The sequence below is a fragment of the Chlorocebus sabaeus genome, chromosome 22 (genome assembly GCF_047675955.1).
Source record: "Chlorocebus sabaeus isolate Y175 chromosome 22, mChlSab1.0.hap1, whole genome shotgun sequence".
NCBI classification, from domain to species: domain Eukaryota; kingdom Metazoa; phylum Chordata; class Mammalia; order Primates; family Cercopithecidae; genus Chlorocebus; species Chlorocebus sabaeus.
The window spans coordinates 83,603,982-83,619,834 of NC_132925.1; the positions used below are offsets into that span (position 1 = coordinate 83,603,982).

Sequence of the window (15,853 nt, forward strand, 5' to 3'; positions counted from 1 at the left end):
GCAGAAGATTTTTAGTTCAGACATATAGATTCCAAAAAGCAATCACGGAAAACCTTTGGTGGAATTTCTCCTTACTGAGAGGTTCAAGCTTTAATTAGGAGTTCCTTTGGTGTTCCTCTTCCTTGAGAATTAACATATTTATAGTCCACTGTCTTCCAAATTTCCACCATCACTTAAGTTTGCTATTTTTTTGAAGTCGCTATCGTTGCCAAATTTCTTGCCTCTCCTAGAAGGTGTTTGTCTCAAAATATTTGCTATTACAAGCCAATTTAACTCATTTAAATGTTATTAGGTTGGGAGGCTGAGGCAGGCAGATCAGCTGAGGTCAGGAGTTCGAGACCAGCCTGTCTAACGTGGTGAAACCCTGTCTCTACAAAAAAATACAAAAATTAGCCAGGCATGGTGGCATGCACCTGTAATCCCAGCTACTCGGGAGGCTGAGGCAGGAGAATCACTTGAACCCGGGAGGTAGAGGTTGCAGTGAGCTGAGATGGTACCACTGCACTCCAGCCTGGGTGACAGAACAAGACTACATCTCAACAGAAAAAAAAAAGTTATTAAGCTATTGTGGTTTTAGCGTAGTGTTTAAGACATAAATAGTTTTGAGTCCCAGTGCTGCCCTTTAGTTAAATTATTAAAATTCCCTAAGCCTCAGTTTCTTTATCCATGAAATAGGGATAAGAAAAATACCTACATCATTGGGTTGGTCTGATGATTCCAGGAGATTATTCATTTAAAGCCCTTAGTCCCTTGTCTGATCTCTAGAAAGTATCCATCAAATGTCAGGCATTATTGTTGATAGTAGTATTAATGTTACTAATAATGTTATAATAGTAACATTAATATGGACTAATAGATTCCATATCTATTGCTATGGAATCTTTGTAAAATATTTTAGAGTAACCTGCTCCATTAGTTTATATTGTTATTGTCAGTTTTAAAGATTTTGGATTGTATTTTTTTTTTTTTTTTTTTTTTTTTTTTGAGACGGAGTCTCGCTCTGTCGCCCAGGCTGGAGTGCAGTGGCGCAATCTCGGCTCACTGCAAGCTCCGCCTCCCAGGTTCACGCCATTCTCCTACCTCAGCCTCCCGAGTAGCTGGGACTACAGGTGCCCGCCACTGCGCCCGGCTAATTTTTTTCTATTTTTTAGTAGAGACGGGGTTTCACCATGGTCTCGATCTCCTGACCTTGTGATCCGCCCGCCTCGGCCTCCCAAAGTGCTGGGATTACAGGCGTGAGCCACCGCGCCCGGCCTTTGGATTGTATTTTTTCAAAAATAAACTTGGGGCTTTAAAAGGACCAAGCACCTGAATATTTATTATTTTTACATATGCGTAATTATTAAATTTATGAATAGCCCAAATAGGTCTTTTGAGACTGTGAGATGCTTTTATCTATTCCTCTGTTTAAATCATTTTGCTTCTGAAAATAATAACTACACCAATTAAAAATTTTTTGTTCTTTTTTCTTTTTCTACCACTTGCTCTTAAATATGCCTGTTCTCTTGTTCTAGGTTTTAATCTTGTTTGTTACTTTCTGAAATGCAGTAGAGTTGGAGTAGTGCAGACCTCTGTGAGAAAGCAGTGGGAGAGGAGAGAAAAATGTTTAAATGATTTTTATCAGTTGTGAAATATGTGCATACTCCTTGCTGAGTTTGCAAATTATAGGGAGAAAATGATATCTATCTAGCATTTACTTCATCACAACGTGTGTGTGTGTATGCATGCATGTATACACAAGGAAAAAACACAAAACTATTCTTCTGTCAACTTTCCATCTCTAACTAGATGTTGAGATTGTGCTGAAAACGTGGATCAAGGAGTGGAGATGAGGGGACTGTCCAGTGAATTTGAATGTAACCAGGGACTGCCTCAAAGTTTCGAATAGGTTTCCCTGCTCAGTCCTTCCTCTGGTTTCTTCCTTGCAGTCCCTCCCTCTCAGAGAGTTAAGCCGACGTTTGGTGAGCACAGTACTAGGGTGACCTGCATACAGTGCCTGAATAATTCTGGGAATGAAGACCAGAGGCACAGATACGAGCGAACTCAAGAAGTTTGGGGGAAATTATTGTTTTGGCTTAAACTTTTCCCCCGACTCTGTTATTCCACAATGGGAGATTGTTCAAGCCACTTCTACAGCTGAAAATGTCATGAAATTTGTAAACTCTGCCCCTCATCATGGACTCTGTCCAGGTGAATAAAACATTTATATGATCTTCAGCAAGTCATGACCTTTATTAGCCCACATTTGTCTGAGAGACCATCAATCCTTGAGTTAGATTTAACTTTTAATGGCTAGTTTCTTTTAATGGTTCCAGAAGTGGTCAGGTCAGAAAAATGTTTCAGGGAAGTAGTGGAGTGAGGTGGAAAGACCACAGGCTGAAGATGAAAGCAGACTCCAGCAAGTCTCCAGCCTACCTTTGCCAGCTGTGCATAGGGAGTGACTTGAGGAGTGACCAAAGTCACTCGACCACACTGTCTTCTATAAAATAGGGGCGACAGCACCAGCCTTACAGGATGGTTCAGATGGACTAAATAATATTAAAAAAGAAATAGTGTAGTTAAAGTACCTGGCTCAAAAAACCAGCTAATAATGATAAATATTATCATTGAAGAAGTATAACCAAATAATAATCATTACAATAAGTGTTATATTTAACTTGACTAATGGGAAAAATGGATTTCTAAGAAATACAAATAAAATGAATTCTTACATCATGCGGATACCTCTTTTACTGTTAAAAATTAGCTAGAAAGTACTAGTAAGGGTCAGTTTTTAATATTTTCTCCATTGAAAGAATGTTCTTATTGGATTGAACTATAACATTTATTGCTAATGTTTCCTATCATTAATTACTTACTTTTCTTAATTCCCCTACTTGGTTTTTTTGTTTGTTTGTTTGTTTTGAGACAGGGTCTCACTCTGTCACCCAGGCTGGGGTGCAGTGGTATGATCTTGGCTCACTGGAGCCTCCGCCTGCCAGGTTCAAGCAATTCTTTCACCCCAGCCTCCTGAGTAGCTGGGATTATAGGTGCGCACAACCACACCAGCTATTTTTTGTGTTTTTTTGGTAGAGATGGGGTTTCACCATGTTGGTCAGGCTGGTCTCAAACTCCTGATCTCAAGTGATCTGCCTGCCTCAGCCTCTCAAAGTGCTGGGATTACAGGTGTGAGCCACCACACCCAGCCCAATTCTCCTACTTTGAGTGATGAGTGTAATTCCTCATTTAAGCCTGGGAATACTGCTTGCATTACTTATTAAAATGAATAAATCATGTGGATTGGAGGCAAAGAAAGTATTTTAAATAGGCACGTGGAAGAGTGTGCAATTCCATCTTGATCCAGAGCAGGTAGTTGGAACTGGTAGGGTTTCTTGAAAGCTCTGTGATTAAATTAAGTATCAGTGAATGCCTGAATTGCTTTTACAAATATGACATCATAGAAAAAACATGATATAACATTTTTGGAAAGGTAGAAGGTGGGTTGCAAAACTCAACTTGTACAAAGGCAGGAATACAAAACATCGTCAGCCAGGGTAGAAATCCTGGCATCTTGCAAGTCCTTTGGCATGAACATTGTCTCTGAGAACGGAGCCTCTGGGAGATCTCGGATGTGTAACTCTCATCTGTTGGAAACTCCAGTTCCTACCCCAACACTGAAGGGTTAGAGGAATCAAACTGTGAGAGCTGAATCTCAGAGGCCGTGGAAAGCATGAATTACTTTCAGGAGTTCCATTAAGCCTCGGAGAATGGAGCATACCAAATACATAATTGTTTTTCTGGTAGGGAAAGAATAATGGCATTTCCTTTCTGTACAAGGCTTCGTTCCTAGTCTAACACATTTTTCATCTATTCATTCCAGTATTTCTATATTAGCTACTCCCTCTGTTTCCAGTGTTTGCCAGAGATGCCGATCTGCTGTGTTAGATCTCCTCCTTTATTCTGAATTTGTAACACATTTTCTTATAAACTTCTGGTAGATTACAAACCTCCTAACCCAAACTGCATGATAGTAAGCATATCACTTTCTAGACATGAGGGCCATATCTGCAGTGAAAAAGAAGCTGTTTTCCTTGGCAGAGTGTTTTTTTTCAGGGTGTAGTTTGTGTCACAGACGTAAGTGGGGGAAGAATTTTCAGACAGGATGAAGTGTGCCTGATGTCCACATGGACTTCATATAAAACATGTGATGTAATTCCGATTGGCTTTTTTTCTGGCCATCACAGAGACAGACCTTTCTTGGCCTCAGTTCTCATGTATGTTTGATTGCATCACTTTCCATTTTTATGGAATTTATGGCTGTAAAAGAAGCAAAAGGCATATTTTTATGGGAGAATATGATTTTTTTTTTTTACCTTGTGACTATGTTCCCTTTAGAAAAGGTTTTTTCTGTTATTGTCTGCATAAATATTTATTTAAAATTTACCTGATGGCAGCAATATCTGAAAGCTATTTAGAGCCACTGCCTATTTAATATTTATAGACTTAAATAGTTTCATCACTATCCATCTATTTTTATTGACTAAAGGAGGTATATGTAGAACCTGCCATGCCCTTCTTCCTGACTAAACCCCATTCTCTATATCCAGTTGATTTCCTTTTCATTTCCCTCTCAATACCCCAACCCCCACACTAGCTTTCTACTGTGGGATTTGTGGAAGTTAGCACAAATCAGTTTTTTCACTATAAACATCATCTTTGCTTAGGTGTATCGAGTTGAAAGTTTTTGAGCGTTAATTTCAAATGAATCAGTTTCATATATGGAATCGACTATAAACTGTGCTGTCAGCTACAACTGGACATGATTTGGGGCCATACCCCCCTGAGAAGAGTGCTGATCATAACAGATTTTAATATCTTTTATCATTTTAGGTAATCCTAATTCTGATTTTCCCTGTTTTTATTTATACTATATTCTTGTTATGTATGAGAGAGAACTTCTTACTTTTGTTCCACATAAAAATGACCACACACTCATGATTCATTAAATTATAGAAAAATAATGTATTTCAGATACTGCACCTATCTGAGCAGTGCTCACTTGCTCACATATACCTGGGGCACATTGATAAACAGTCATGATTCTTTCCCAGTGAATATTTAAGCATACTTAGGATCCTTCTCAAGACTGCTTTTTGTTTAGCCACTACCAATCCTTTAGATTTGACTAGCAGGATGAAGCTTGTTTGTTCCCTGACATAGTCTGACTTCTTGCAAATGGGATTTCCATTCATATCAACCTTTCTACTAAGTTGAACCCTTCTGAACATGGAAGTCTCACTCCTGTTCATGCTCAGCTGATATTGTCAGTAGCTTGTTATTGTTTATGTCAGTTTTCTTGCTGAAAACAACAAAAAATGTTGAATGAAGTATATTTTTAAACGTATATTTTAAAATGTACTTATGAGCTCTTGAGTAAGAAAGAACCTCAAGGGTCAAAGCTAAGCCATAGCAGGAAGCTTGTGTGATAAGTAGAGCATGGGTTATGTATTAGTCTGTTCTCATGCTTCTAATAAAGACATATATACCCAAGACTGGCTAATTTATAAAGGAAAGAGGTTTAATGAACTCACAGTTCCACATGGCTGGGGAGGCCTCACAATCATGGCAGAAGGCGAATGAAGAGCAAAGTCATGTCTTACATGGCAGCAGGCAAGAGAGCGTATGCAGGGGAACTGCCCTTTATAAAACCATCAGATCTCATGAGACTTATTCACCGTCATGAGAACAGCATGGGAAAGACTGACCCCACCCCCATGATTCAATTACCTCCTGCTGGGTACCTCCCAGGACATGTGGGAATTATGGGAGCTACAATTCAAGATGAGATTTGGGTGGGGACACAGCCAAACCATATCAGGTTATTTATCCTTGTTGGCAATTTTCAGATAGATGAACTTGGGCTCTGGTTTTCATAGCCACAAGGACATTGAAGAAAAGAGACAGAAGTCTGGGCCTACTCAAGATGAGGGATAGTAGAAACCTTATTACCACCACCACATGAAGCTGGGATCTCAGATGACTATACTGCTAGTGCAGAGGCAAACTAAAAATAACCTTACCATATTCCCCCTCCTCACACTTAGATTAGGGGACTCCAGGGAAAATTTTCTGTTTTAAAACTTTAAGCCAAGTAAAAGATGAAAAAATTTGTTCTCAGAATCCATAACCACAGCTGGCTCTTGCATGGGTGTGCTGTGCAAGATGATCTAAAAACTTCAGGTAGAGAATGTAGCTTAAAGCAGCTACATTCTTGGTTGGTAGTGTCCTCAGGTATTGGCAGAGGCAAATTCTCTAAAGGACCAAATAGGCCTTAAAGTATTTTTCCAGATAAGGTTCCAAATTACCAAAAAAAGGAGAAAAATCACAAAATCTTCAGGAAAACAGGCCACTATAAGTGATAGTCAGTAGAAAGAATAAACAGCAGAATCAGAAAGCAAATACTTCAAAAGTTGGAATTATAAGAAAAAGACTATGAAATATTAATGTGTGTTTAATACGTTTAAATAAATAAGAGATTGAAAATATAAATAAAGAGCAAGAGACTATAAGAAACCAAGCAAACTTAAAGATAACCAAATCAAGCCTTATAGTCTGAAGGATTATCTTAGGAATGAAACAAGGCTGAAAATTAGTATGATAAGCATCCAACTTAAAAAGTTAGGAAAATAGAATAAGCCCAAAGACAGTAGAAGGAAGGAAACATTTAAAAGCAGCAGACATGAATGAAACAGAAAATAAAAGTGTAATTGCAGAGTCAATATAGCCAAAATTGGTTCCTTGATTAGAATACTTTACTTGACATGTGTCTACTGAGATTCATCAGGAAAAAGAGTGGTTAAAGCTAAAATAAAACTTAAAAAAAGAGAGGTTAATAACGTAGAATATTAGAAATGAAAAGGAAGACATAATCATAAATACTATTGATACAAAGATAAGTGGGTTTTATAAACATTTCCTGCAAATAAGTGTGAAAATTTAGATGAAACAAAAACTTCTTTGGGGAAAAAAATGTATCAACACTGACTCAACTAATTAGAAACATGAATATTCCTATAGCCATTAAAAGTGGATTAGTAAGTAATGTTCTTTGGAAAAAGAAAATAGCAGCTATGAATGGTTTTGCTGGTGATTTCTAATGAACATTAGTGTAAAAAAAACTCCAATTTCACAGAAACCATTTCCAAACACATTAAAAGAAGGAACACTTCCTACTTCATTTGGAGGGCTATATTGGTATTAAAACCTGATAAGGACAGCGTAGGATAGGAAAATTATAAACCAATCTCAGTCATAAACAGAAATAAAAGATCCTTACAAAATATTAGTAAGCTGAATACAGTAGCATATGAAAAATATATAATGACTGAGTAGAGTTTTTCATAGTAATGCCAGGGGAGATTAAGGTTAAAAATTTCATTAATGCGATTCATTACAATAACATATGAAAGTTGAAAAATGGTGATAAACCATAAGATACAGAAAAAAAGTTTGGTGATGTTAAACTTTCACTGATGATTAAAGAATACTTTTGGCATAGTTGTAATAATGCGAAGCCTAATAAAATGTCTATAAAAAACCAATGCAGACACAAAATGTAATGACGAAACGTTGATATTCTTTCCTTTGAAGCCTGAAACAAGACAAAGGGGCTGCCATGACCAACAGACCTCTGTCTTTCTGCATGACCTGTCCGTATGTCTGGTGTGGTCTTCCTCACACCATGGTGGTGACAGGGTGGTTGAGCTTCCAGACCATGGTGGCTGGCTTCCAGTGGGTAGAAGCAGAAGATGCCAGACCCCCTGTAGGCTAGGGCTAGAACAGGTGTACTGATTATTTTGCTGCATTTGGTTGGCAGAAGGAAGTCACAGTCCAGCCCAGGTTCAAGAAGAGGGTAAGCAAACTTCAGCTCTAGTTGTGAGGAGCAACATTTGTGTACAAGTAGGAAGGAATGAAGGAATTGGTAGAAAGTCTCTGCAGATCCTCTACCTGCACATCACATATCAAATTGGCAAAAGTGTAAAAGACCCGTGACATAAGTTATTGGTAAAGAGATGGAGTGATTGGCATACTTGCAAGGTGCTTGTGATCATGTAAATTAATAGAACTGTTTTGGAAAAATTTTTTTTGTTTTTGTTTTTTCGTTCCCCCTATCACCCAGGCTGGAGTGTGGTGGCACGATCTCGGCTCACTGCAACTTCTGCCTCTTGGGTTCAAGTGATTCTACTGCCTCAGCCTCCCAAGTAGCTGGGAATACAGGTGCCCGCCACCATGCCCAGCTAATTTTTGTATTTTTAATGGAGATGGGGTTTCACCATATTGGTCAGGCTGGTCTCAAACTCCTGACCTTGTGATCTGCCCGCCTTGGCCTCCCAAAGTGCTGGGATTACAGGTGTGAGCCATACATTTTTGTTTTATCTAGTGAAATTGAAGATGAATATGCTATGTGGTTCAGCAATTTAAATCTTAGGCATTTGAGAATATTATTGCTATGTAAACTAGGTTATATGTATAAGAATGTTCAGAATAGCATTGTTTATAGTAGCAAAAAGCTAAGAACAAACCCAAATTTCTATCAACAGCAGAGTGGGCAAATAAATTGTGGTGAAGTCTTACAATGGAATACTCTACTTCGGTGAAAATGAATGAACTGTATGTACAATGTTGTGATTTAATCTCCAGGACATAAGATTGAGTAGGAAAAAAAGCGAAGTGGAAAAAAAAAATTGTAGCCCAAATAAAGTTTTAAAACATGCAAAACCAAATAGTATATATTTATGGATGCAAAAATATATGATCAGCCTAAAAGATAAGCAAAGAAATAATAAACACAAAATTTGGGGTGGTAATTATTTCCAAATGGGGAGAGGAGATAGAAATGGGATGGGACATGGGTAATTCTAGTGATCTTTTTTGGTGAATTGAATGATGGATTTTATTTTTGGTCATTTTTCCTTATACCTTATGTATATTTTATGTTCTTTTGTATCTTCTCAATATTTAATGTAAGCAAAAAGAAGATCCCCAATGCTTACTTGTTTTTTAGGATTCTTTTGCCAAATCTTGCCCTTGAATGATTATTTGCACTATGGAGTTATGCCTTGGTTTAATTACTCATGTTAGATACCTGTTGACTCTCCTCAGGACCATGGTGGTAATAGACTTGGTGGTTTCATAGATGAGTAGGTTTGACTGGGAAGGCTTCATTCCCTTGTGAAATTTGGTCCACAGTGGGATGGAGGGCAGTCTGCTGACCTTTCCATTCCTATTTCCTATACTCTCAGTGACCTTTACAGATATTCCTCCAGAACCCAAAGACTGTGTGATTCCTAAGGCCATCTTTTTTAAGCAAATTCATGGCCTGCCTTGTTGAATTATTGATCACTGGCTGCTGAAATGGAAAGAAATCAGTAGTTGTCCAATGTAAAGGGTAGGGGCAGCAATTTCTAATTTCTTGCAATTTTGTTGTTGTTTTGCAGATTGATCAGCTGAAGCAGGAACTTTCAAAGAAAGAGTCAGAACTTCTTGCCTTACAAACAAAGCTTGAAACCCTTAGCAATCAAAATTCAGATTGCAAGCAACACATTGAAGTGCTCAAAGAGTCGCTTACTGCCAAAGAACAGAGGGCTGCCATCCTTCAGACTGAGGTAAGGCACTGTCTCAGGATTCTAGACAGCAGAGACATGGAATTGATAGAAAATGCCCTACCTGACCAACTTGCCTCAGGAGACCCTTTATCCAAACCCTTGGGGCCAGATGTATTTTGAAATTCATATTTGTTGGGCTTTCAGAAAGACGAGATGCATTGTATAGATTGTATAACACTGCAAGTGAACTTGTAGCAACACCCCATAAGCAAACATATGAATATTTTTGCATTAAAAAAAAGTCTTACACTAAGTAGGATAAAGACTGTATAATTAGACTCTTGTCAGTTTGCGTCAAGTTGTGCCACCAAAGGTGTTTGGTTCACACTTGAAATTTCTTTTTTTCATACTTCGGAGCATTTTAGATTTGGTAACTACAGTTAAGGGCTTGGATCTAGAATGATTCCATTTTATCAAAAATCATAAAATAACTGGAATGTCATCTGTCTTGCTTTGCTGTGTACCATCTGTATGGGTTCCCCTTCTGGCACCCATGTTTCCAAAGGGTTCTTATTTACTAAAGAGTATCTTTCAATTTCTTTTACCCATTGAAGAAAGTCGATATTGTGTGAGTTTCTCAAAGGAAATATTGGTTTGTTATCTCTTATTCATGTTTAGAAGAACAACAAAAATATATTACTATCCTATTTCCTTGCTTTTTCCTCCTTGGATTACATCTTTGGGTCTGCTAAGAAATGCAAAACACAAGCTAGTTATTGTGTGAATAAAATAGTTATCAGATGCAGCAGGCAATAGGGACAAATGTGGTGAATCTTGATTTTGTGTTGAGGTGCTGTGCTGTGTGCATTACTTTAGAAGGCATGCTAATCAACATGCATGCTCTCTCTTGGGCTCTTTAAGCTGTGTCTTTGCATGTATGTATTTTAGCATCTGTGGGGAGGTTTGGATTGGCCTTAGGAGTTAATGGGACTGTTGAGTAGGTCTGTGCTCTCAGTCAAGGTGCAGGACAGTATCTAGAGGAGGAAGAAAATACTTTCTGGATTGGATAGGTCTTAGCATGAACCTGACTCAGCCCCTATGCTTTTGATCATTGACTGATAGGCAGCTACCTCATTACTTCAATTCAAAACAATCACCTTGGCCTCAGTGATGTAGATATTTCACATTTAAGAAATACCATTTTCAGTTGTGTATAGTTCCACTGTGAATGCAGAGGTATGGGTATTTTATTTTTTAAGGCAAACATATAATCTATGCTATAAATTGGAAGTTGGCTTCTATCTCCTTTGTGGAGGCAGCAGTGAATAGTATCTAGAGTTGTGTTAAGATGGTAGCCACTTGTGGCTATTTAAACTAAAATTAATTAAAATCTAGTGAAATTTAAAATGTAGTTCTGTAGTCACATTAGCCGCATATCAAGTACAACAGTTACATGTGGCTAGTGGCTACTGTATTAGACAGCACAGCTAGAGAACATTTCTGCCATCTAGTACTTGTCTCAAATGGGGGTCAACCAAAACTATGGCTTGTGGGCCAGATCTGGCCCTGTGCCTGCTTTTGTAAGTAAAGTATTATTGGAACACAGCCATACCCATTCATCTACATGTTGTCTTTGGCTGTTTTTGTGCTACAACAGCAGAGTTGAGTAGTTGCAATAGATATTGTATGGCCCACAAAGCTGAAAATATTTACTGTCTGGCTTTTTGCAGAAAGTTTGCCAATTTCTGGCATTGTGATTTTGTGGGAAGAGGATTGAGTGGGCATTGGAATGCCCAACTAGTCTTCTGTCTGGCTGTGGTACCCTAAATGGAGAAAGATAGTTTGCTGACAGCTGTTCTAGAGCACTATTTTTCTTCACTGTATTATTCAAAAAGCAACTGCTTGTACCCATGTTTTGTCAATAATACCAGCATTACTGATAAAATTAGTGTAATTGTGTTGCTGTGTGTTGTTGGGTAGGAGAAAATTTGAGAAGCAAGGCAGTCTGTTTGCCCAAACCAGCAATCAGGTTTCTTGATGGTTCCTCTCCAGAGTAAATGAATGAGGAGCCAGGTTAGAAAGGCTTTTCCTCTCACTATCTTATACTGATGGAGGCTTTATTCCTTGGCCTCTTTCCTTTCTCATTTCCCTCGCTGTATTTTAACTTCTCTCAAATTAATGTATTCCAAATTAGACCTATACATATTTCATGAAAAAGACAGTGGTGACATTATGTGGATAGCTTCTGTCCCACATTCAATAATTAAAATGACCAAATAAAGAGATGGTGCTTTGAAGTAGAAAAAAATTATTCTCCATGTGCAGAGAAAGTGAGATGATTTTCTAAGTCTTCTGCTTTGAAGTTGGGAGTATGAGATTACTGATTTTATCAGCTGGTAATGGCTGAGGAATTTTCTTTTGCCTTTTTTTTTTTCTTATAAGATCTCTTTGTATATGGAAACAGAGGAGAAACTTACCTAATACGTCTGTCTCTTAGGGGGAGCAATTTAGGTTGAAATTGCTCTCATTGTTGGATTATGAGCAGAAGATTTTTTGGCAGCAGGGTAGAATACTTTGAAGTGATTTCCCCACTCTTTGGGATAGCAGAGGTAAATAAGAGTCTTTCTGCCTACTGTGTGGTGCGTTAGTGGGTGAGTACTCAGAAGATGAGATATGTTGTATTTCCTTATGCCCTACAATGAAATATCTAAGTTTAAATTCCTGTGAAATAATCTGCACACCAAACCTGTAAAACACAATTTACCCATATAACAAACCTGCACATGTACCCGTGAACCAAAAATAAAAGGTTAAAAAAAAAAAAAAAAAGATATGATGCTATGATGCTCATCCTCAAAGGAGGTTACATGTGATAGCTCCCTGCAATTTGATTCCTGAGTCATTGCTGAAAGCTCTCACCAAAACAGAAGGGGGCTGGCTCTCTTTAGAGTGGGAAGAGTCCTGCTATATCTGTGCCATCACCTGGCTTCGGCTGCTCTTTTAGCATAGTATAAATGACAGATATCATGGTTTAACGGTTCATCTCTGTAAGGAAGGTTTTGCTACCAGGGAATTTGCATTTGGGAGTTGGTAGGATGAAGGGTGGGGTGAGGGGTAGGAGGCAAGTTGTCTTGGTTTGCGGCTATGTGGCTTGGCTCTTTGGTTGGTTTGTTTGAACTTGTACAAATGCCCAGACACTCTGACATGTGTGCAATAAATCAATAGAATAATAATTATATACACAGAGAGATACACCACATAGCTCTTAACATAACATTTTACTTTTTAAAATAGCTTCAAAGAACTCTAAGGCCAAGTTTCTTATTTTGCTACTGCCCTTGATGTTTCCTTCATACCAACTAACCCTATCCACCAACACATGAATTCCACAGCAGTAGAGAAAATAATGAATTGGAGTTCTCTAGCACCTTGATTTTTCTGGATTTCAGTGAATAATTAACAACATATCCATAAACTGGGAAGGACTAAGGCCTAACATTTATTCTGTGATCTAAGGTAAAATGTCGAACAAAACACAGCATTTAGAAGTGGGTGATGTGTGGCTATACCTCAGCCTCCCTATTCAATAACTGTGTGGCGTGGACAAGACTTGAACTTCTCTGAGCCTTCATGTCACAGTCTATGAAATGGCAGTCATTGTATCAGCCTGATACATATATGTGAAAAGTACTTTGATTATAGTCAAGGGTTACGGCTATAAATTATAGTATCACCATTGCTGTTTTATTATCATTACTAATATTATGTTTATCAGAGATGTTTGGGGAGGTCACACCTGAATACTCTTGTCATCAGCTTTGTAGGTCTCTTTTGAATTTTTGGTATGTGCATTTATAGACCTTGGACTTTTATATTTCAATTGAGTCACTTTTTTATGTCTTAGAATGATATGGAGAAATAAAGATACTATGAAAGTGACCATCTCTTTTGTTCTATCTCCAAATTAAGATTTTTATTTCTGGCCGGGTGTGGTGGATCACACCTGTAATCCCAGCACTTTGAGAGGCTGAGGCAGGGAGATCACTTAGGGTCAGGAGTTTGAGACCAGCGTGACCAACATAGTGAAACCCCATCTCTACTAATAATACAAAAATTAGCCGGACGTGGTGGTACATGCCTGTAGTCCCAGCTACTTGGGAGGCTGAGGCACAAGAATCACTTGAACCTGGGAGGCGGAGGTTGCAATGAGCATGAGCTGAGATCATGCCACTGTACTCCAACCTGGCTGACAGAGCAAGACTCCATCTCAAAAAAAAAAAAAAAGAAAAAAAAAAAAAAAGAAAGAACGAGAGAGAGATATATATTTATTCCTGATTTCTGGAAAGTATACTTTTCTCCAACTCAGTGTGATTTGTAAACTGCCAGGCAACATTTTTGCATGTGCTTCCCAAGATGGGTTATATGACAGTGGTACGTAATACTAATTTCTGTCCCAAATAAGCCAGAGAAGGATTCTGTAGTACTTGTCTAAGAGTAAACACTTGAGAAACCATTAATTAACAAAGAATGCAGAGGTTTTGTGTTTATGCAGACAAGGGCAATGGAGTGGCAGCTGTGAAGCAAGGGTTCGTAACTTCTAAAACATACAATCAACACAGAAGAGAATCTCATGCAATTAAACCCCCCCACCAAAAAAGAAAAACATCCACATGGGCACATACATACTAATACTCACATGTAGTAGTGTATATAATTTCAGGTGGTTTATAGATGCTCTAGAGCATTTCCAAGAACTTCACATCAATAGTCTTTGCTCTCTGGGCTTCATGCATTTTTTCATTTAACACATACTTTTTGAATGCTTACTATGTGCCAGACATGGTTTCTGCTGTCACTGAGCAAACATTCTTTTAGGCATGTGGATATATGTTAGAGAACTGATTTATGGTACCATAAACTCCCAGTGATTTCATTATCATTGGTTACTAATAATTCCACACAGAATCTTGATCTTTCTTTTGTTGTTTAAAAGCAGATAAGGAAGGAAAGAAGACACAAAGAAATAGATGTTTCACTCCTTTGAAGACTAAAATATGCAACTGTTCAAAGTGTCTATTTGTATCTCTTATAATTGAAGGCTAATATTGCTAAGGTGGTTACCCTAATAATATTAAGACTATCTTTTGATTAAAGCTGATCCTCTTTGAGGTCACTCTCAAGCAACTTGGTTCTCCTCGTTGAGAAAAGAGATGATATTTATGGAGTTGCAGGCGTTCTGCTAGCTTCATTATTTTAGGAGTTCCTGCATAGACTTGGAAATGCTTTAGTTGGTGGTACATCACGCAGACCCTTCCCACAATGTGTCTAAATCAGTGAGGTGTCATTTGATAATATTTGATAATATTGATAATACTGGGCATCTATGCTGTGCAAGGTGCTGGACAAGGTAGAGACCCATAATTTCAAGAGCTGATAGTCTTAGCCTTTTAAATGTAATTGTATTACTGAGTGTCTTATGGCTGCTCTACTGAGTTCCAGGAGATGCAGCTGAGTGTTTTCCACGTGATATTTTAAAACTGACTCACCACTTGTGAAGTTGGTATTGTTGCCCCTATTTTTAAGATGATGAAATAGAAGCTCAGAGGATGTATAACTTGCTCAGAGTCATAAATGGTAAATGACAATGCCTGGGTTCCCAAGCTCCAAATGCCTTTAACCAGGAATCTAGTGATTTCCATGAGAGTCCCAGTGGACTGAGGGCTTTCTTCATGTCAGGAAGATGACTTGTCTCTTTTAATCTTTGTTTTATTTATTTATTTTTTTGCAACGGGGTCTTGCTCTGTTGCTCAGGCTGGAGTGCAGTGGCATGATCTTGGCTCACTGCAACCTCCTTCTCTCGGGTTCAAATGATTCTCCTGCCTCAGCCTTCCAACTAACTGGGATTATAGGCACACAACACCATACCTAGCTAATTTTTGTATTTTAGTAGAGACAGGGTTTTGCCATGTTGGCCAGGCTGGTTTTGAACTCCTGGGTTGAAGCAATCTGCCCACCTCAGCTTCCCAAAATGCTGGGATTATAGGCATGAGCCACCGTGCCTGGTCTCATTTAATCATAAAGGCAAAGTTTGTGGCAAGTTTTATAATTCTGTCTTGACAGGTGAATACACTGGGATTTTCAAGAATGCTTTCTAGGCACAACCCTGATATTGCTAAGAAGGGGGATAAGAATGAATAACTCTGAGACTTAAATCCTCATGGTAACATTATGGCTATAATAATAGTGACACTATGGCCATAATAATGAAG

The 15,853-nt window shown here is 38.3% G+C and overlaps 1 protein-coding gene across 15 annotated transcripts in view; it reads left to right on the plus strand.

Annotated features, from left to right (window-relative positions):
- The window catches only part of ERC2 (ELKS/RAB6-interacting/CAST family member 2), a 970,222-nt gene that overhangs the window by 325,865 nt on the left and 628,504 nt on the right, over nt 1-15,853 (plus strand). For all 15 annotated transcript variants that reach the window (XR_012090621.1, XR_012090622.1, XR_012090620.1 and 12 more), the window contains one exon: nt 9,477-9,644. Coding sequence is in view for 11 of the 15 variants with exons in the window: in XM_073010025.1 (XP_072866126.1) it covers nt 9,477-9,644 (168 nt within the window). In the remaining 4 variants the exon portion in view is untranslated. The remainder of the gene's footprint in view (nt 1-9,476; nt 9,645-15,853) is intronic.